General features: G+C 34.9%; 1 protein-coding gene across 1 annotated transcript in view; it reads right to left on the bottom strand.

Annotated features, from left to right (window-relative positions):
• Nucleotides 1-350: 350 nt before the first annotated feature.
• TRPA1 (transient receptor potential cation channel subfamily A member 1) overlaps nucleotides 351-21,280 on the bottom strand; it is a 37,845-nt gene continuing 16,915 nt past the window's right edge. The window contains exons 11-27 of the mRNA XM_075140643.1: nucleotides 20,997-21,166; nucleotides 20,744-20,908; nucleotides 19,293-19,407; nucleotides 17,861-18,027; nucleotides 16,885-16,978; nucleotides 16,175-16,234; nucleotides 14,163-14,261; nucleotides 13,260-13,330; nucleotides 12,621-12,768; nucleotides 9,780-9,869; nucleotides 9,399-9,568; nucleotides 7,279-7,408; nucleotides 6,975-7,157; nucleotides 5,909-5,977; nucleotides 3,890-4,000; nucleotides 3,285-3,382; nucleotides 351-1,410 (exon numbers count right to left, since the gene is read on the bottom strand). Of these exons, the coding sequence (XP_074996744.1) occupies nucleotides 1,179-1,410; nucleotides 3,285-3,382; nucleotides 3,890-4,000; nucleotides 5,909-5,977; nucleotides 6,975-7,157; nucleotides 7,279-7,408; nucleotides 9,399-9,568; nucleotides 9,780-9,869; nucleotides 12,621-12,768; nucleotides 13,260-13,330; nucleotides 14,163-14,261; nucleotides 16,175-16,234; nucleotides 16,885-16,978; nucleotides 17,861-18,027; nucleotides 19,293-19,407; nucleotides 20,744-20,908; nucleotides 20,997-21,166 (2,172 nt within the window). The 3' untranslated portion in view covers nucleotides 351-1,178. The remainder of the gene's footprint in view (nucleotides 1,411-3,284; nucleotides 3,383-3,889; nucleotides 4,001-5,908; nucleotides 5,978-6,974; nucleotides 7,158-7,278; nucleotides 7,409-9,398; nucleotides 9,569-9,779; nucleotides 9,870-12,620; nucleotides 12,769-13,259; nucleotides 13,331-14,162; nucleotides 14,262-16,174; nucleotides 16,235-16,884; nucleotides 16,979-17,860; nucleotides 18,028-19,292; nucleotides 19,408-20,743; nucleotides 20,909-20,996; nucleotides 21,167-21,280) is intronic.

The following is a 21,280-nucleotide window of genomic DNA, read 5'->3' as shown; positions in this document are numbered from 1 at the left end:
GGATTTTAAATCTCAAAGCTGGCATAAAGCAGTTGGGTGAGAAAGCATTTTCCCTACTGAACAGCGTGTCGGCCGTAGCAATTTTAAGGCACAAGTCTCACTAATTTACAGTGCATCTTCCTGTATTTTCTGAAGATTGGACAAGTTCTGTACAGTGTGAATTACCTTCTGATGGCTACGTTTTAAATAAACAGAAATCATAATTGTTCTTTACATGAAGAATTAACATATATTAAGTTCTTAAAGAAAATGTCTGAATTCAAAACCAGACCACAGAGTGTTACAACCACATATAGTCATAATAAGTTTATTAGCACTGTTTTTGAAACAAATATACTTGGGTACTTAAGCACAGTTTAATTCATGTTTATTTCCACATTTGATATATTACTGTATATTACATAATGCACTGAATATCCAGTAAATAAATAATAAAACCAAAGTGCAGATTGAAGTAGCAAGGTCAGTTTTTAGGTTATCAGGAAGGCCAAAATCACATATGCAGTATAAGGACAGCAAGTTGTAAATGACTAATATTTAGCATATCATTCTATCATTGCTATATGCATGCTAGTACAAATGATCCCTCTGAGAACTGCATATAGTTATCTACAAAAGAAAACAGTCCTTCCTTACATTACATTTTTGTGATCTTTTTATTTCTTACCTTTCAGGCCTGATCCTGCAGTCCTGACTCAGCGAAGCTTCCAATGCAATCTGTCAGGTTAGTTTCCTACTTTTTCTTTAAGGTACATAAAGCCCATTTGCTCTCTCAAAACATCTGAATACTAAATAATTAGAGTTTGAATTTCTAAAAATTCAGAAATTCTAAAAATATTTGTAACAGAAAATAATGTAATTAAGACCTAAGAGTATTAGGGCCAAATCCAGGAACAGATCTAGACAGAAGCCTAGGGAACTGTCAGGACAGCAAGGTCGGCATCTGGTGAGTTAGGCACTTTCCTGATCAGCCAGCCACTTTTAGGATCACAGTTTTGGACGTAGACATCTTCAGTCTCCTTCAATACTGTTTTGAGCACCTGCATCCTTTTTTTCAGATCTGGCCTTTTTTTATACTTGAATACATGATGTATCACATTAACATTATGCACAGACAATAAGAGAAGTGACCCTAAATTAAAACAAAATGATAATACAACATGATATCATAGCCGTGTCTAGAAGAAGCTATTGTTCTTTTCTGTGCTTGGGTTAGGCACATTTGTTTTAACAGCTTTTAACACTGTATCCCATTTACTATTCTTGTGCTCTAACTGCCTTTTCCTAAACTTGTGCTGAAATAAATCATTGCTGTCTTCATCCTCAGCCTCTGACACTATGTCCATTTTTTGGATAATCAATTTAATGAGGTCGTGTTGCTTTTCCAACAGTGTTGATATATCTTTGAGCCTAAAAAAAAAAGAAAAAAAACGCATACAGCAGGCTTTGTCATTTGGTTTCAAAGGACATTTTAGTCATTAAAATTACAGATGTAAAAGACCCGGCCGTCCTCAACTTCACCCTTCTGCTAACAAAGAATATTAGCTGGAGTACATTTAATTTTTCAAGCTGTGGTACTTCTCCAGGTTTCAGGAAATAGGATTAAAGAACAAATTCCTGGCTCTTGAGAAAAGTAACTTACTCTATACTTAAGGTAAGAGCAACAACACTCTCAAAATAAAATTCTGAACAGTTCTATCAGAAGTTTTTCCTATTGACTGAAGTAGTCTGGCAAGAAAAAAGGGCCAGATTTGCAATGGCAACTAAGCATCCACAAACATCTAGTGAACTTTACAGCTACTTTAACAGCATATGAGAATTACTAGTCTCTTTTAAAGTGCTATCCAAAATGCAATTGATACAAATAAAGAGTTAACATCAGTTAGCATCGTGCATACAGAACACAGTATCTGTTATCTTTTAAGAAGCAATGAAAGAAATGGGAAACGTGTCTAGAAACTGTCTTCATAAAACTACCAAACAGGCTTTTTGAAAATATACTTTTCAGAATGTCTAGACTCAGAAAATTACAGCATTAAATATATATTGTGAATGAAAAGGTTCTCTGTGAAGAACACTTTGGGGCTTCTTTAGATGTAGTTGCCTTTTTTCCCCCAAGAATTGAAACAGCGCAGCAATTAGCTAACATTAATACAAAGCAAAAAAAAACCCCACCCCAAATCAAAAACCAAAAACATATACACACTCAGCACTGATTGCCCCTAGCTTCAGTAGGAACTGAAGTCTGTTTTGAACTCTGACAATAAAAACATACTGGCAACATAGTAAAACAAATTTTTCAGCCAATATTTTTTGAGCAGTAAATATAATTTTCCATACTGAAATGGTCACAAGTTATTCTATTCCAAATAATTTTATAATTTTATAAAATGATAGTTTCTCCCCTTTCTGTAGGGAAAAAAAAAAAGAGTATGTTCTATGCTGGTTCCTAATATATTGATGTAGTATGGATTTGAAGAAAGACTTGTTAAATTCCATGGTTTGCCTACATCTGTAGGGTGTATTCTCACCCCTTCAACTCTTGCTGAGTCCTTCATGCCAAAAAATACTTAATCAGAATCTGTGCAGGGAGACAAAAATTTAGTAGATCAAAAAAAAAAAGGAGAAAGGAAAAAAAGAGAGAAAAAAAGAGCAGAGGAGAGTGAGACAGAGTGAGAAAGAATAGATTTTCCCAGCTGTACATTCACAGAATGCTTTTCTGAAACCATTCTTATGGATATATTGGTAAGATGAGTAAGAAAAGTAAGTACAGAGAATTCCTTCCAAGGCTTTGGGAAACAGATGATTTGTTCAAAGGAGAACCAGGACACCAGTTCGTTTTTGGGGAAACAATCTGAAGCAAATTTACCATCGGACCAGTGGAAAGTCAGTTACAGATTGTGTGTATTTGCAAACCAATTGGAATTACATCAATTTTGAGTTTAAAATAACCCTTGAAAACCTCCATACACAAACCTCTAATTCTGAAATGAAAATGTATTTTCCCCATTACTTCAGTTTACTTTAATGAGCAAACAAGCCTGTCCTCTTTCTCTGCCACGGGATAAAAATATTTCTCTACCACACAAGTATTTTGAAGATAAATACATTACAGAATATAAAATACTAAGTTACCATAGTGAGGCAGCTTGCTTAAGGACTAGACACATTGAATTTTACTTTTTAGGTATCGTATGGAGCTTTAGAACACTGTTTTAAATAGAAGTATATGTGCAATATTGGTTCTACTTATTTTTACAGCAGTAGAATAACACAATGAATACCTGTATTTCTGCTTCAGAACTTCCAGTTCTAATGTTGTATCGGTGCTCTGTGCATCTGTGGTAGAGTCCTCACACCCAAAGCAATACTGGAACACACTCTAAACAAAACATGGAACCAAAATGAAATCAGGTATTATAGTCTGACAATAGTTTGAAAATCCCAAACAAGTGAATGGTAGTGTTAAAGTTGAAAAGACTTTCTGTTATGAAGTTATTTTTTGTATATTAAACATTTGTTTTGCAAAATTTGTTTAATCAGAAAATTCAGTCTACCAACAACAGCTGAAATGAAAAATAAACAAATAAAAGAAGAAATGCCAAAAGGGAGCAATTCTATTTTCTGTATGAATAACTTCTGTAGCTTGTCTCGCTTAGTAAACTCACAGATCACTGAGAATTCAAACACTAGTTATATCTGAATAAGTTAGGCTGCACTCAAACTGATTTATTATTTTCACTGAAGATAGTCAAGGCCTAATCATGATTCCACTGATGTCAGTTAATGATTGAGTCTTATTAATGCAATATTCCTAGCAATCTGTGTACAAAGTAAGTTGATCATGTCACATTTTAAGAATTCTTTAGTCTAAGATTCACTATCTTACCATAAATCCACAATATCTTGGCCTGTTGGGATATACAGTGATTGATTCCTGGTCCACCCGACTTAAGAACCAAAATGGTAGCTTCTTCTCTAAGTTGGTGTGAAGATTAACCTAAATGTAGTTTTGCATTTAGAATAAGATATATTCTTTTAAGATAAAGACACATTATCATGTGAAAATAACCATCGTGTCATTCTATTCATCTAACTATTATTAGATGTCAGGTCTCAGAGGATATATACGCTGCAAACAATAGTATAATATTTGAACAGTCCAGCCCAGACACTAAAACCATCTAAAACCATAGCAGTATCTTAGCCGAATCAATTATTCTACTATATATAACTCTTATACTAAAGAGTTATAACTAAACTCTTGTAACTAAAATGACTCCAAAACTGAGTTAGCTCTTGTGTGATGGCTTGAATAGCTCCTTAGTACACTGCGGGTTGCAGTACAAAATTACACGGCAGAAATGTTCAAAAGACAGAATACCTACCATAGCCATGGGTTTTAAGACCAAATAATAATGGGAAAGAGTGATCTTTCTCTCTTTAATTGTGCTATATCCTTTTACTAGATTATGACAGAGTCAGTATAGATTAAGATGCCAGTGGAATGCCTGTGAGAAAAGTTTTCCCTTGGGTAGAAACAAGTATGTTATATATGAGTGCCTTTTCAGGTGATGCTATCTTTCCAGTCATCCTCAAATTGCTACAGAAATACTGAGCATACATATCTAAAAGAACAGGATGTACAGTATAAGCCTATTGCAGACATCCGTAATCCTGTTAAACATACAGAAGGGGACATGCTTAATAAAGATTTCATAGTACTGTCTGAAGTTGCAAGACACCGTCCTTCCTGAGCATTCTGTTGGCAAAGAAATACCTAAATAGGTGAAAAGCATTAACTGCTACAAGAACTGCCCTTGTACCTCTGCTTTAGTCATTTGTATCTCTAGCAAAAGAAATATCTTTCGGGATGAAACGTTACTCTAAAAATGAGTTCTTCAAATAGGTTTGAAGTGAGCAAGCACAGCACACAGTTTAAAGTTACGTGACCACTAGAATTTATTTCTGAGCTGTTCTTGTTCTTGGGTATTCTGTCTGTGCGCACCTCTCTTCTTTATGCTTAGCCACTAGGTAGGCTCTGAAACCTTTTAGAAAAAGCAGAGCCAGCAGGGAACATAGGCAAAGCCACTCCCTGCATCAATTCTATGAATGGTCAGTTCCTCTCACAATACAGACTTTGAGCAGAACGTCAAGGAAGCATGTGGACAGACAGTTTCTAAGAACATGTTAGTGAGAAGTAATCTTTATTCTTTATTTGACAGGTGTATACTGTGTGTATTTCCACTTGTGAAAGTCAAGCTTGACATACAGTTCAGAAGGAAAAAAAGCTTTTGAAAACTGTATGCCAAATTTATCATTTCTTAAAATGAAAATTTTATGAAGTTGTGCTATTGCCCTAGCCTCAGTATGTAAGCCGTAAGGACTATATTTTCAAAGTAGCTTTTGCAAACATCTAAGATGCATATAGTTTTCCAAAGCATGTAAGTTACTAAACTCTTCTGAATTCAACAGAAATTCTGTTAGGTGTCTTTATACATCTTAAGGTAACTAAAAACATTTAGAAATGTGACGTTAATTTCCTTAGTCATACCCAGTATTACATACCACTTTCCACTGCATCAATTCTCTCCTTAAAAGGCAACTCTCCAATTTCAAACATCGCATTTACTCATTTTGAGATTCTGTTGTTGGAATAACTCAGAATTCATTGAACTGACTGTTCAAAAGTTCCTTAAAAATGCATTTGCTTACACATTTCCTTGACAATGACTCACACGACTGAAAATGAGATTCAGAATAGGATGCCCATGTTCACCAAGTTGCTTTACAGAGTCGCTAAGATGTTAGTTAGGGATGTTGATGATCAATCAGCTAATTATCTGAATGGTGTTCTAACAATGATATCTACTTCCTGTAGTTGGTGCTTCTACGGTATGCTACTTACCTGCATTGCAATCCTTTTGAGTGCAGCATATTTTTGTACTTCAGCTATGTCCCCGACAGCCAAGCCAATCTAAAAATACCAAGAAAGACTTCATTATCTATTCTTTCATAGTCTGTGATTTCAATTGTATTTCTTATTCACATTTAAATCCAAAATTACTCTGAAGTTGAATTTATTTTGTTTCACTTGAATTTGGAAACATACCCCTTTTGTGCATATTTGGAAAATCCATATCAAGAAATGTAGTAAGCTTTTTTAATGCCAACTATCTGTCTACCAGTAAGGCACTAAAGAGCTACTTCAAAGATTTGTCAAGAATAACATCCCTTCTTTTTGATTCTTCATTACCGCTGTTATGTTAAAAAACTTGTTGACTTCTTGCTTGAATAGGATCATGGCAGCAATAAATAACTTAAAAAAACTGAATTGTTTGATTTTTGTTGCTCAGCTCATATAAAAACCTGATTTCCTAAAAAAAAATTGATATTCAATGGAACATGGCTGAAGATGTACTACATATTTTCCCCCTTTCTCACCATTACCAGGTTTTCTGATTCTTTTTGTTCAGGTTAGGCTCATTAGTTAGTTTTAACACTACTGTTGACTGCTGTTTTGTGTGCAATGAAGATCCAGGTTTTTGGCTTTTTTTTAAAAAAAATATTGTTAGCGCTAGGTTATGATACAGCAAGGGGTTGAACCATTAAGACTATGTCTAGTCTAGGAGGCATGCATTTATCAAAGTACTTCTTAAAATAATTGTTCCCCAATTTTCTTTATCAACACCTCATAATAATACATTACAGCTCCAATTCAAATTCCATCACAGTACTACCTAAAGATATACAAGATAACCCTGCAAGAGTTAACTGTGGGAAAATACTCAGAACAGTAAACTGGAGGGAAAATGAGTCCAGGGAAAGGCAACTTTTCAATACGTTATTGAAAATATCAACTTGTTAAATAATGAATGAATGTCACAAATCAGCACTAAAGTAATTCTATATGCTAAAACTGTGTACAAACCTGTGCTTAACCCCTTTTGTATATTAATAAGTAGTTTACTTACGAGCAAGTTCATAAGAAGGATTGGAATAAGCAAGGTAAATATAATGAGAACTGTGTAACTCAGGAATGGATATGGCAATTCACTGCTTAGTAGTGGATCAAGGAATGCATCATGGTAATTAATGTCTCCCAGCATCATTGCAAATGTCTTCATTACAGAAAGCAGAGGTGTGCTATAAGTTTGCTGCAAAAGGAATAAATACCAAAATCAAGAAAAAACCTGAACCGATGAAATAACCTCTTGAGATTCTTTAGTCAAAAATATTATTTATAATGATAAAAATTAACTATGCCATTCAACTAACCTGTGAACCCAACAAGACAAAGAAACTCAGTCCAAAGGCCAATATCAGGAAAAAGAAAACAACAGCAATCCGAATCAAAGTCCTCAAAATTTCCCAGAACATCACAACGTAGATGCCATAGTTTTCAAATCTAGGCGATAAGTAAACAGAAAAGATATGCAAAATTAAATACTGAAGTTAGAGTCCGTTACAGTTATTTATGTCAGGCAACAAGTAATCCTGATTTTCATCTGTGAAAAGAGACATTTTGCCTCTCTGAGATGGTATGGACACGTTGTACTTTCACATCCAAAAGAATGCAAGTGATCTTATTTACAGCAAGCCTAAACTACATAATCTTATATTTTAATGCACTAGAACAGTACTTCTTCAAGATATTTTTTTTCATGGACAGTTTTTACTCTCTCCATAGCCACATACAGTACAATATTGTACAACTGTTACACTTGGAATAATAACATTAGGAAATTCTCATTTTTTGCTGCTTTTCGAAGCAAATTAGCAACCAGAATAAAGGACAACTGACATCATAATCCACCTAGCAGCCACATGCAAACAAAAAGAAACACACTGCTCAGGAAGAGAAGGGGAGTAGCACAATTTTCAGACACCTGTGTTTCCAACAACAGTCTGTCATCTGGCAAACCTCTCCTACTCTTGGCTTAAACAAAAACTAGATCTCAGAACATGAGTTCTCATAAAGCAGATTAAGCCACTTTTTCTCCCAAACCTGAACTTGGGAATTTATGTCCTCTGCCAGATTCCGGGACCAGATGACTGTTTTATGCTACAATAGTAGCAACTGGGAAAATACCTCCACAGGATTTTCCCCCTGAAATATTATGTGCAAGGCTGAAAAGATCAAGCTGGAAGTAAAGCAAACCTGATCTTCTTTTTATTAGGCAAAACTCCATTGAAGTCAATGGAGCTACAGGTTGCTTTGCGAAAAGACGGCCTGAATGAGTTAAAAAAATGATGTGTAGAGTTCTACTGCTATACAAATGAAAAATATTCAGGTCAGGGAAGCATTTCATCTAGCAGGAGAAGGAAGGTGGGGCAATCATGAATTTACTTTTTACTGTTTAGGTTCAACCCCCATTTTGCCCACAGCACACAGAGGACACACCCTTTCATTAGTCATCTAAGGTCAGACACATGTAGGACAAGGTTTGCCCGCAGAGGCCCTACCATAAAGATACTCTGTCTTTATGACATTAACTCTGTTTACAAATCTTGTCCTTAAAACATCCCAACTACAGTAAAATGATCCTGAAATTAATCAGCAAATGCCGTGTTTGTCTGTCTGCCAGATTTCATGGGGGTGATTAGTGCATATATACAATGAGAATCAGAAGAACATATATGCAGTGTTATCACATACTGTCATCCTTATTTTCTGAATAGCTCCAAATCACCACTTTTTTGCTGATCAGCTACACCTCATCTTTGTGCAAAGCAGTCCTGGTCAGGCACAAACATGTTTAATTTATTAATCTTAAGCACTACACGCACACTATTTCTCCCTCCACCCAGATCTCCTGCGGTCCATAACTCTTGGACACTATTGTACCAGTGACAGCATTAAGATCATTAATGGCAATAAATAGACCTAATGTCAACTAAAGAAATAATTTTATCCATTATAATTCTTTTACAGGACACTATGGTGTAGAAAGCGGGGTGTGACATTTAATCTGTAAGATGATAAAATAATTTATCTTCTCCCAGGTATTACTTATAAAAACAAACTTCCTTTTGCCTCTTGTAATTAATTTCCTTTTTTTTTTTTTTTTTTTAAGTGAAAGTCTATACAGTATAATGAAACATGTTTTTAAAAAGACACATGCGGTGCCTTGCATATTTAACATTAAAATAAATTTTGTTCTTTCTTTAGTTGCCATAACACATGCTGTGATTCTCTACATGAAAACCACTGAAAACTACTTTACAGTTCATTAGGTTAAAAAATTCCTATGGTTCTAATGTGGAAACTTGTGTAGCTTGAAAAAAATAAAAATAAAAAATAGGGCTATCACACTTGATCAGTCATGGTTTAGCATATATAAAATATCTGAAAATATTAAAAGTATTTTATTGTAAAGCATGTAAATAACTTTTACCGTTGAAGGTAAAGCAAGAAGTTCATCCAAGACAAGTATACAGCAATTGCTCCACATTCCCACTGCAAATGAGCTGGTGTATTAATAAATAAAGAAGACACAAAAATTATGCTTGTAGTATAAATTGTCCAGTCCAGTAGATTGGAGTAATCCAACAAATATTTCAATTTCTAGGATATAAGAGAGACAGATACATACTTACAAGTCACGCATCATTGAAGGACTGAATTCAATACACTAATTAAATCCTCTTCTCACTTTTAATCTTACATAAATTGGTAATTCCCTTTTAATTAGGGAAAAATCAGATTTATTTCAATATCACACAAACTGCTATTGCAAGCATACTGTCTGATTAATGTTATTTCTCTATGTATTTACCTGCTGAATGAGCTGAAATATTTCTTTGCAGATTCCCAGTAAACTCATAATTAAAACTAAACACATACACACCTTTGTGAAGTATGAGTTCTGAAACAAAAATTAGAGCACAAAACAAATTAGAAATTATTAAATGAACATTTATTTCAGCTCTACCTACTACATATACGTTATATTGCCAAGTTAAGAAACTCTGTTAGCTTGCTTCAAATAAACTTATTACTATCTAAATTATGGTTTACTAATATTTATTGTGAAATCCATGTCATGTATATTGTGTTTAAGTAATTCAAACCAAGTACGAAAGTTTGAGCATTCCCATGATAAACAGTTGCTGTGCAGCTTCCTTATTCAAGTTTCGGAACTGAAATGGCAGTATTTATGCCACATTTTCAGTATGTTTTGCCACTGGATGAAGATAAAGACAAATTCTGTTGTCCATGACTTCACTATCATATTGCAGTATCCGGAATGGCAATAGAAGTCTTTGGACAAACTGGAAGTCCTAGCATCCTTATGTAGCTGCTCCCTTTGACGTCTCCCTTTACAAGCAATATAGGCAAAGACAACTTTGTGGTGAAAAGCCTTCTATTGGCATAGATAACAATAGTGACTTTCATCTTTCAACTTGTAGAGCTAATTCTCCGCCTGAGGCGTTCATTAACTCATAGGCAGACCACAAATTCATGGCACTCACTTTTCAGTGGTGCTGCGATACACATCAGCATCTGCCCCATTGTGATGTCCCTCTTTAAACTGGGTTAAGAGTATAGCACGTTCTGTAACACTGTGCTCCCTCAGAGTTGGCATTCCCCACTCCATTCCCATTATTGGGTCATTAGAACTCTGTTTCCTCCAGTGCATGACACTGCATATATACTGCCGTTGCTCTAGTCTCGCAGGCAGCACCTTCACGGCTCCTGTTCTGTGCACTGCTTCTCTACCAGCTGGCGTCATTCCTCACTGAAGGACAGGACTCCCTCTTCCAACTATGCTTCTTCCACCCAGTCTCTGATGATTCAAGGACCTGGGTCAGTCTGAGTCATTCCTCTGTCTGCCGTACGCAGCTCCTGTCATTCTCCTGTCTTCCACCAGGAAGATTAGTTAGTGGAGCATGAATTCTTCCAGTTCTGCTAGTTCTGGCTTATGAATCTTTGAAAATCCCGCACGTACTGGGCTGAGCTGAGTATGTGATTCTCCAGACTTTTTCATATATCAAGATATCCTCATGAACCTTTTATATCCCTTGAGTTTATTTTATTTCATATTTCTACTTTTTGAGTTCCTATTTCAGTTTTATGTCTTTTCTCTCCCAAAAGAACTGTAAAATATTTTCTTGGCTTTTTTTTCCTTGCCAAAATCCTTGGTTTTACTGATAAAATCACTTATTTGAAATGGATCATTTGAAAAGTTCGCCACACAACAAAAAACTCGTCTCCATTAACACCAGTAAGTTACCATTTCAGGGCTAATGACACAGGCATCTCTTCTCAGAAGATATGACTTCATGTCGTGGAGACAGAGCTCTGTGCCCCTCCTGTCTTTCACGTGGACACAGGAGTGTAATACTACGTATGAGTTGTACTCACAGGTTCAATAAACAGCAGAACTTGCAGTTACTTCTCTGCAAGTCTAATACAATGTCCACCTTAGGGACAACACAGCCTTCTTAAAAGACAGAACACTGCTTAGTTTAACTGCAGGAAGAAAACACTTACAAAAAGGACATCAACCAGTTGCACCAATGTCTTTCTTTTCTAAAGCCTCATTCTCCTGTAGTGGTGGACCTGGCAAGTCTAACTTCTTCAGTTCACTATGGTGTCCTAATTATTCCAGTTCCAGCTTCGGAAAAAAAGTTTGAGCTTTGTCTCTTAACAACCCCGAAGTATCTATGGAGGATAGGCTTATCCTGAGACAGGGTTCATCCTTGCTTGCTTTCCTTATGGCCCCAACTAAAGCATAATTTCCATCCAATGCATATCATGAACGAGATTAATATTCGTAAGTTACTAGAGTAGCCCCACACCTATCACAGCTGTGACTGAGAGACAAACATTCAAAAGTCACCATGATGCATAGGTACTTTGCTACCTAATCAAGTTTTTCATTTTGAGATATCATAATTCCGAAATGGGGGTATATTATTCACATTTTAGCACAACACAATTTTTTCTATTTTTTTCTTTTAAGTTTATTAACAGGGATTATAGGAAACATCCAACACACTTAAAAATCTTTCACAGAGTTTTCCATCCATATATGACTGAATTCTGCTGCTACGTTTTTCACTACTGTTGTACATGAGGTATCTATATACAGACTGGCAAAAATTGTTCTGTCTAAGCCTAATAGTTTATGAGCCTAGTGAAGAAATACTGGGCCTGCAAGGGAAAGTAATACATAATATGGGCAAAGAAACATGTATTTGAATACCCAAAAGCACTTTATTATTGACTACTGTTTCTATGTCAAATTTTAAATGTGCAATATTTTGGTTGAAAATTAAAAGGACATAGAAAACCAAAGAATCCTCTGTTTTCTGTCTTTTCATAATTAAATACACATTCATCTTTTTTCTTCAACATTACAGAAATATTCACTTCAGGGAAGAAATTGAAGTAACCATGTACCAGATGTAAAATTTTCAGAAAAGATTAAAAAAGAAGAAATGAGAACTGAAAATTATCTACAGAAGTTGCTGCTGAATGTTTAAAAATATACACTTCAATTCTATTCCTTAGAGTTGCTAAATCATAAATAATTCTAGAAATTATTTAAATAATCATACCTTTTTGCTATAAAAATCCTAAACATATTGTAACTAGTAAGAAAACTCAGTACCTCATACTCTAACGGTCTTGCTTCGTAGATCTCTGTTCCATTCAAAGGTCTTCCTGGCTGTATGTGAGTGACCAGAAGAGTCAGCGGGATGAGACCGAGAGAATATATGCCTAAATTCATCAGATGTGCTCGAAACCCATAGGCCATCCTCGAAAGCAAGATTGTTAAAGTTACAACACTTTACAAATTTAGAAGAGCATGCATTCAAACGTTAACAGCCAACAATGTTTTCAAGATGAGGCAATAAACATTTCTTACAATGTCCTTTTGTGATGAATGTGTTCATCGAGCTTTATGTGGACAAAAGCGGATTGGCCATTCTGAAATACTGTTCCTTTTCTTTTTAACTCGGCAATCCTATTATATCTTTTTGCAATAAAGCGCAAACAAAGATAGTGGTTGTCTTTGCAGTAAATATCAAAGAATCATTACTAAATGCTAAGCTACATTTTAATGCTAAGCTACATAATCATCAGCATATTCTAAATATGCTTGTGAGAGGTTACATGTAAAAGACATTTGCTTCAGTCAACACTATGAATGTGTACAACTTACATATCTTAGTAAACAACTCTCTGGCACAATAGCCTTCATCCTGACATGCAATATTATATTTTAGGTACATTAAAATACACCTACCATTTCATAAGCAAGTATTCTTTACACACAGGATGACTGAGTAGCTCCATGCGATTGTGGCGTACCATGGCCTACAAAACAAGAAAGCAGAAGGATCAAACTTATCTCATCTAGCTAAGTAAAGTGCTTAAAAAACTGGCTAGGCCACCTTCTTTACTTGAATATTAGCCTAATGAAAAGTAAAATGTCTGTAAGATATTGCAAAGTTCTTTTGTTTATGTACTCTGGCTCAAAGCTATTACTATCTTGCCTTCTCTGCCTACTGAGGCATCCAGCTTCTCTCCTGCTGCTCTATTTCAAGCTTTAAAAAAATTGTACAGACTATTGCCACCTATACCTGTGAGATGACCAAGCTTTTCTAGTTACATTTAACGAGAAAATACTTATTTATTTATTATTAGACAGTATATCGATTCTAATTGCCAACAGGAAGCCCAAAAAGTAATCAAATTAAGCCAGAAAGTTTGTTCTGTAAACATTTTCTGACAAAGCATGAGAGAACAGTCTGGCAATGTGAAAGAACAGCAAAATTTGTTTTAGGCACAGAAAGTATTTTGCAATTAGCGTATGAAAAAATCAGTTTTGTCAGTTTTTTCAATGCCTTACATTCCAGTGCATGGTCACTAGAATGACTGGAGTATGGTTTTCTTTGATGTATTACCTGCATGTACAGCATGTTCCCTTGAAACATTCATAGTTGTTTAAATTAAGAATTTTTATCTAAACCTAAAAGAAATGTTATTTATTACTTAGAGTATAAGAATTTTGACCCATACTTCATCCCAATATACTTTAAATATACAGAGTTATGGGCTTTGGAAAAGAAATATTATGATGAAAAATTCAAACCTCTTGATTTTATCTAAAGCATGGAATGATGTCAGAGTAAAATAAAGAACTTACATTTAAAGTGGTAAGTGGTTCATAGAAAATGTCTTCACCATCCTTTAGTTTCTTGTTGAGTGTCAGGGGACACTGAAGATATCTGAAGTTATATTCAATCTGAATAATAAACATACACCAGCATTTAAATGTGATGAAACTGATAACATAAGACTGAGATAATATGCTTAATCTAAAAAAAGTTACCCTTTAAAGAAAAAAAAGGCATATTGTGTCAAAGTAATTAGAACACTGACGTATACTGATTGTTAGTTACTCTGCCAGTGAACACGTGCCATCAAGATACGTATCTGTGACTGTAAGATGATTAAACATCAGCCATTTTGAACTGTAAAATAAAAAGTACACATTTCTTCTTAAAAGATTACAGTTTAAAAAGGTCATTCTCGTAACTGTAATTTGTTTTAATGTTGACTTTGAAGAAAAGCTTGTACTTAAAAGTTATATGGCTTTGATATATGAAATGGCCTCAAGTTGCGCCAAGGGAGATTTAGACTGGACATCAGGAGAAATTTCTTTACTGAAAGAGTGGTCAGGCCTTGGAACAGGCTGCCCAGGGAAGTGGTTGAGTCACCATCCCTGGAAGTATTTAAAAGACGTGTAGATGAGGCGCTTAGGGACATGGTGTAGTGGGTATGGTGGTGTTGGGTTGACGGTTGGACTCGATGATCTTAGAGGTCTTTTCCAACCTTAATGATTCTATGATTCTATGATAACACAATATAAAGAAAATGTACAGTAGCAGAAAATTTGCAAGTTTTCTGTTAATGATGTAGACACAATCCAGTGTATAGAATCATAGAATCATAGAACAGTTTGGTTTGGAAGGGACCTTTAAAGGTCATCTAGTCCAACCCCTCTGCCGTAGGCAGGGACATCTTCAACTAGATCAGGTTGCTCAGAGCCCTGTCCAACCTGACCTTGAATGTTTCCAGGGATGGGGCATCTCCCACCTCTCTGGGCAACCTGTTCCAGTCTTTCACCACCCTCACTGTAAAAAATTTCTTCCTTATATCTAGTCTAAATGTACCCTCTTTTAGTTTAAAACCATTCCCCATGTAATAATTGATAAGGTGGTTTTCAATATGGTTTCAAAGGTAACATAACTGTAGAACATTCATGCCTCCTTAGCATTGTGAAAGCAATCTACTGCTTAATATTTTGGACAAGAATTTACAAAAGAGAAACACGTTGGACTCTGAATTATTGATCACAATTGTAGTACTTATGATAGGCATGCTTTTGACATGCATAAATAGATATTACGTCTTCTATCACTGTTATTTTGAAATATCCGTAACCTCTGATACCTTTGATAACAAGAATTAACACAGCAAAGATAAAGTCTATAGATTGCTAAGGTTTAATGTTATACTTGTTAAAATGCATAAGCATGAAGATTACAGAAACTGAACCTCAAAGCTGTTTACAGCCCGAAGGATAAAATAAGATCAGTCACCTGTGTTTTCTGTTAAGATCTGATATTCATCTTATTCATATGAACTTGACATACATTAAAGTATTCATATTGTGTACTTCCCAAACTTTCAAGTCAAAAATGTGTTAATTTCAGTGTCACAAAGGCAATAAAGAGAATTAAATCAGTGGCTTTGCTGAGAAAAAAAAAAGAGACTAATAGTTGAAGATTGCTAGTATCTGATGAAGTGATTTTTAAAAGTCATCCTAATACTGAGGAGTTTTTTGCCAAATATGTATTAAAAGCACAGATTCAAATACAGTTATTGATGAATGCCTACTGAATTATTCATAAATCAAGTTAAAATATTGGCTGATTTCAATTTACCAACTACAGAACTATAATTGCAGCTATAGAAAATATTTAAAAGGTATTAGAATTTAGTCCAGTATTAGTACCTAAAAGCCACGCTGATGATTTTCTAACTTAATCATTATCCAAATAATGTACCGCTGCTAACATACAGCCAGGCACATTGTGACATATTCCATCCTAAGACCGTAAAATGTCTTCATAAATTTTTTCATCCACTTACATAGAAGTCTCGACTTGTCTTTTCCTCTGAAGACTCAATTATGCAGTTGTCCAAAACCAGCTTTGCAGATGAACAGAAAAGTGAATTAAGGTGATATAGATAACGTTCATCAGAAAGAATATAATGTTTGGACCTGAAGAAAATGACCTTCAAATACAGCAGTCATCTAACGTAAGTGATGATTCAGTCAGATTTTATGGTGTATGTTTTGAGGACATAAAACTCGAGTTTACATGTAGGAGTTAAATAATGAAACTATGCCGATTACAAGGCTACATGCTAGTTTACAAGTATAAAATGTGAAGTGTTTATGAATATATACATTCCAAGTCCCTTGCTATTTTAATAAAAAGCATTTCTGTAGTGTCATTTAACAGTTAGCTCAGAAAGTGAAAATACCTCAAATGGTTTTGAACCTAATTCTTTTCTGACTTTCATCACTTTTTATACTCCTTTTTATACTCCTTTTATACTCTTATAACTCCATTGACCTCAGGAAGCTAAGAACTTTTTCTAATACTAAAGAAATTAAACTGGCCAAATTGAAACTATCACTAAAATACAATTAAATCAATTTGTGAATTTATATCGTTTCTATTTTATAGTAATAAGTATTAGTGAGGACAGCATTAGAAAATCAATGGCAAATGATGCAACGTAACTAAGTTTTTTTTGTGCAGTCATTTCTTTAGTATGTGCAGAAAACTTACTTTAAATGAATCAGGAAGATACTCAACCATTTCCAGCAAAGGACACTTATTGGCACTAGAATAGTGAGAGAATGTCACAACAGCTTCTTCCCATCTGCAAAAATGAGTTGAGATCATGGAAAATGAGTAAGTTGCTTCTCTTTTAAATTAACTACTTTTAGATTATTTGAGTTTTATTTAAGATACTATCTTGGAAATCACAATATGTAGTAAGTTTACATACCATCAATTGGAAAATCAGCTGTTTGGGTAGTAATTGAGTAACATTCTGGATGCTTCTCTACTAATGATTCATGTTTAATTCTGTTATCAATTAAACAGAAATGTTTCAACTATGCTAAGATCGTCTAAAAAATATGAAACTTGAACTAAAGCTGGAATCTACACGATTATAATAAATAAGTAATAAGTGAGTAATAATAAATGCAGTAAAATACTGGCAGTGTTCCTGCAACTCTTACCAAGAGATGTGATCATTAGGCAATGGTGCAATACTTTTATTCCTGAAGTGGGGCTTCACTATATTGCAATATAAAATATTCTAAGCTGCAGTTGAACTGCCACATTTTTAAGTATTTGCAACATTTAAAACAACAATTTTATATTAAATCTCTTGAATGTTATCAGTTGTATTCACATTTTGATTAAAATTCTGTAGGTATTGAAGTACTATGTGAAAGGCCAAAATTATGTATGTAAGAAGAGGGGAGACATGGCTTCTACATGTTTTTTTTTAACAGAATCTGAATACTAATCTAATCTAATATGGAAAACAACATGCCACACATCTGATGTCCATTACAATTATGCCATTTTTTATTTGCTCTCACTAGAGTACAATATAATCTCGGGAATTTTAAAATATGTACTCAGTCTTACTTATTAAACTACAGGTTTTCAGAACTTAATCTCAGTTAAAAAACAAAACAAAACACAACGGAAAATAAATTCAGAAAGCATTTTCTGTGTACCTCACCTTTTGTGCAAAATGACAGCAGACACTACATCTTTTCTCCTATTGTGTATTGCTTCATGGAAAAAAGAGGCTATTGCTTTGTTGAACAGAATTTTCGCACCATAGTCAAGAAGTAACCTTACTGCTTTTGCATGTCCTTCTCTTGCAGCCAGGTGCAGAGCTGTGTTCTGTGCAGAAAAGTAGCACAGCAATGCATCCATAAGAATCATTAAAAAAAAAAGTACATATTTCAGTCCTTTCCCACACTGAAAAGCCACATGCTATTCTCAGTTGCAAGTCCTGAATACTTTTACTAGCAACATTAAAAAGTAGAATATTTTCACAGAGATTCTAATAGAGATTATAGACAAGTTCTTTGTTCTATGTCTACAGCTAGACTAGTGTTAAATCTGAAGAGGACACTCAGCTGTAGGTAAGAAAGGCCAATTCATTAATATCTTTTAGTTTTATAACCAACAAACTGTAAGTCACAAATAGGTAAAAATGATGGTATCTACAGACACAGAACACCTGCATTTGATAATCAGGAAGAGAAGCATCCAATTATATCCAGATGTGGATATACATACAAACAAATCCGCAAGAAAATCTGCAGGCACAGTTTTATAGGCGGTACATTTTTTTTGTTTGGTATTTTCATAGAAGTAAGGCAATGAGTGGTTTAGGAATCAAGTCACGCTGAAACTGACTTTTGAAAGCCTTCTCAACTCACCCAGATTTTTCTAAGGGAAATTAAGAACTAAGCATTGGCTTCTTATTAATTTCTAGGCAAGATTTGTTCCTAATCTAATAATTCTAAACGTTTTCAACACCAGTTCTCAGAGAAATTAGCAACACTTTCTGTGTTGGAAACTGAATAGTTCTTTAAAATGACCACCCTATGTTTTCTGATGGGGAACTGTTAGGTTCGTACAAGAGGTCTCCAATCCAGGAAATGGATTCTGTCTTGACCCAACTGATACTGCATTTGTCCAAACTTCAGAGCAAGATATAAGCTGTATCTGTTGGACACTGCTGTGCAGAACAGACTGATTTCAAACAATATGTTAATGAGCTATAGTTGATATTGGATTTTTTTTTTAATCTGTATAAGCTCTTTAAATTTAAATTACCAATGCTTGTACTACATTGTTAAAATAGTCTTGCATTGTAACGGGGCAAGAGGGATACTCAGTATTTTATGTTTTTCTATTAGGCTATTTGCATTTTTTTTGTCTCCCACTTATAAGAATTGGATAACAATTTCAGCAATCATATATTAATCTAAGCAATAAACTTTAACAGTGGTGAAATATAAAGACTTTAAATCTGCCAGAGGAAATGAAATATTAAACATGTAATGCACAGTAAAAAACTACTAATAGCATACCACCGACATTTGGTCCAGAAGTAACAGCAGACAAGAAACAAATAATGCCATGTGAACACGTACCCCTTCTTCATCCACTCTGTCAGTGCACTTCACATTAGTATCCAAAATGATCTGCATTGTGCGAGTGTATCCTCCGAAGGCAGCATGGTGCAGGGCTGTCCAGCCTTTATAATCACTTACATGTAGTGGTATAAAATCAGTAATTATAAATGGAAAACTTTTTGTAAATTTAAAATAAATGTAAATGCCTCCTCCTTTGACTCAAACCTCTTTTCTTTGGCATGACTACTGCAGAGATGTCCCTGCCTTCTGTCAACTACTATGTGATTATCAATTCATCATTCGGAAGTAAAAGGTTCAACTCAGTAATAGTATTTGGGTCTCCCTCTCTCTTTTCTTGTCTCTCTCTGTTTCTGTATATATCTGGATTGTGCCCATTTTCTTATATGTCCCTTGAAAATGACACAAATGCTTGCAATATTCTGTTACTAATACTTGGCAACAGATGTGGCATAGATCATGGCCATATTACGGAATTTTGCATTTAAAGACAGTGAATATACAAAATATACAAAATATACAAAAGGCTTAATGAGTTTCATTATACTAAAATGAAGTAATATTAAGAGGAATAGATAAGCCTTTTATCACATAGAACCTACCAGGACATTTCTTTAAAAAATGCCAGATTTAAGCCTAAATTAAGCCTAAATACATAGACACATACATGTGTACACATAGATATATATACATAGATATATTATCATCTCTATCCTTGCTAGGTGTACTAGTCCAGCTAAGGACACTGGAAATAAAGGGTTTGACAGTAGTCTGTTTAGTGGGTCCTCCACGGTCACAAATAATGAACAGGTCTGTTTGCTAAAGGACCTCCTCAGAACGCTTACGTCCCTAGCTCTAAGGGGCAGCTGCAGTGGACTTGGAAGCATAGGACTTGAAAGCTAAAGCTCTAGACTGTACCTTGGAAACAGGACTCTCAACTTTTGGTAGCTTTGGCTCCTGGCTTTACAGGTGTGAGCCTGGAAGCTTTTGTGGAGCTGCCATGGTCTGAGGATCTTTGACCTGAAATCAGGACTTAGAGTGCAAGGCAAGTTGCCTGTGAACCACCAATCCTAAGAACGCCTACTCAAGCCTGTAAGTGAAGCCGACGTGATCATAGTATTTCCAAAACAATATTTTCTCCATCAAAAGGTTCAATATTCTTCTCTCAGTTGGATTTAGAGAAACCTCAGTTTCCCCAGCATTAGAAGCCTTGCTTTACAGCTAGCCATGATTCTATGTGTCAGGCTGAAGCAAGGCACAATGAGCTTAGTTTTACAAATTTTTTATAAATATGATCTTATATGGTATATTTATATTTTTATATATTAATATATGAAATATTTTCATATGTTGTATTTATATTTATATTGTATTAACTTCCCAGCGGATGGACATAAAATGTAGGGTGATAGTTCTTTTTTGCCTTAATGAATGGAATTCTGTATACTTACCAAAGAAAAAGGGCCCCTCTCTTCAGAAGAAACTGAACTACCTTCTCATGACCATTCTGGGCTGCCAAATGAAGGGGAGTCATTCCCTTCTTATCACCTTCATTCAAAAGTCTTGTGTCTTTCATATCTCTTATAAGTCGTTGACATGTATTGATGCGCCCATAGCTTTGAAAGATAAACATAGAAATCAATGTCAAAAAAATACAGATGGAAAAAATGGCATTGATTCCATTGCCTAGACTGCACTACTAACCTGGCAGCAAAGTGTAATGGTGACTTCTTGTCCCTGCTCTTAGAGTAGATGGAAACGTTGAGGCTGAGTAAATTATTTACAGAGAGGGCCACACCTTGTCTGCACGCGTAATGCAGTGGAGTGCATCCTTCATTATCTTCATCCACTACAAGATTTTTAATATGTTCCATCTGTTACCCCCCAAAAAAAACCCAAAAGCACAGAATTACATTTATATCACTAATGCTTCACAGCTTCTAATACCTTGTAACAGTAGCATTAATACTTCAAAGCAGCATCTAAAA

Source organism: Calonectris borealis, chromosome 2 (assembly GCF_964195595.1).
Source record: "Calonectris borealis chromosome 2, bCalBor7.hap1.2, whole genome shotgun sequence".
Lineage (NCBI taxonomy): Eukaryota > Metazoa > Chordata > Aves > Procellariiformes > Procellariidae > Calonectris > Calonectris borealis.
The sequence above is the reverse complement of the archived record's forward strand: the minus strand, read 5'-3'. Positions and strand labels throughout refer to the sequence as shown.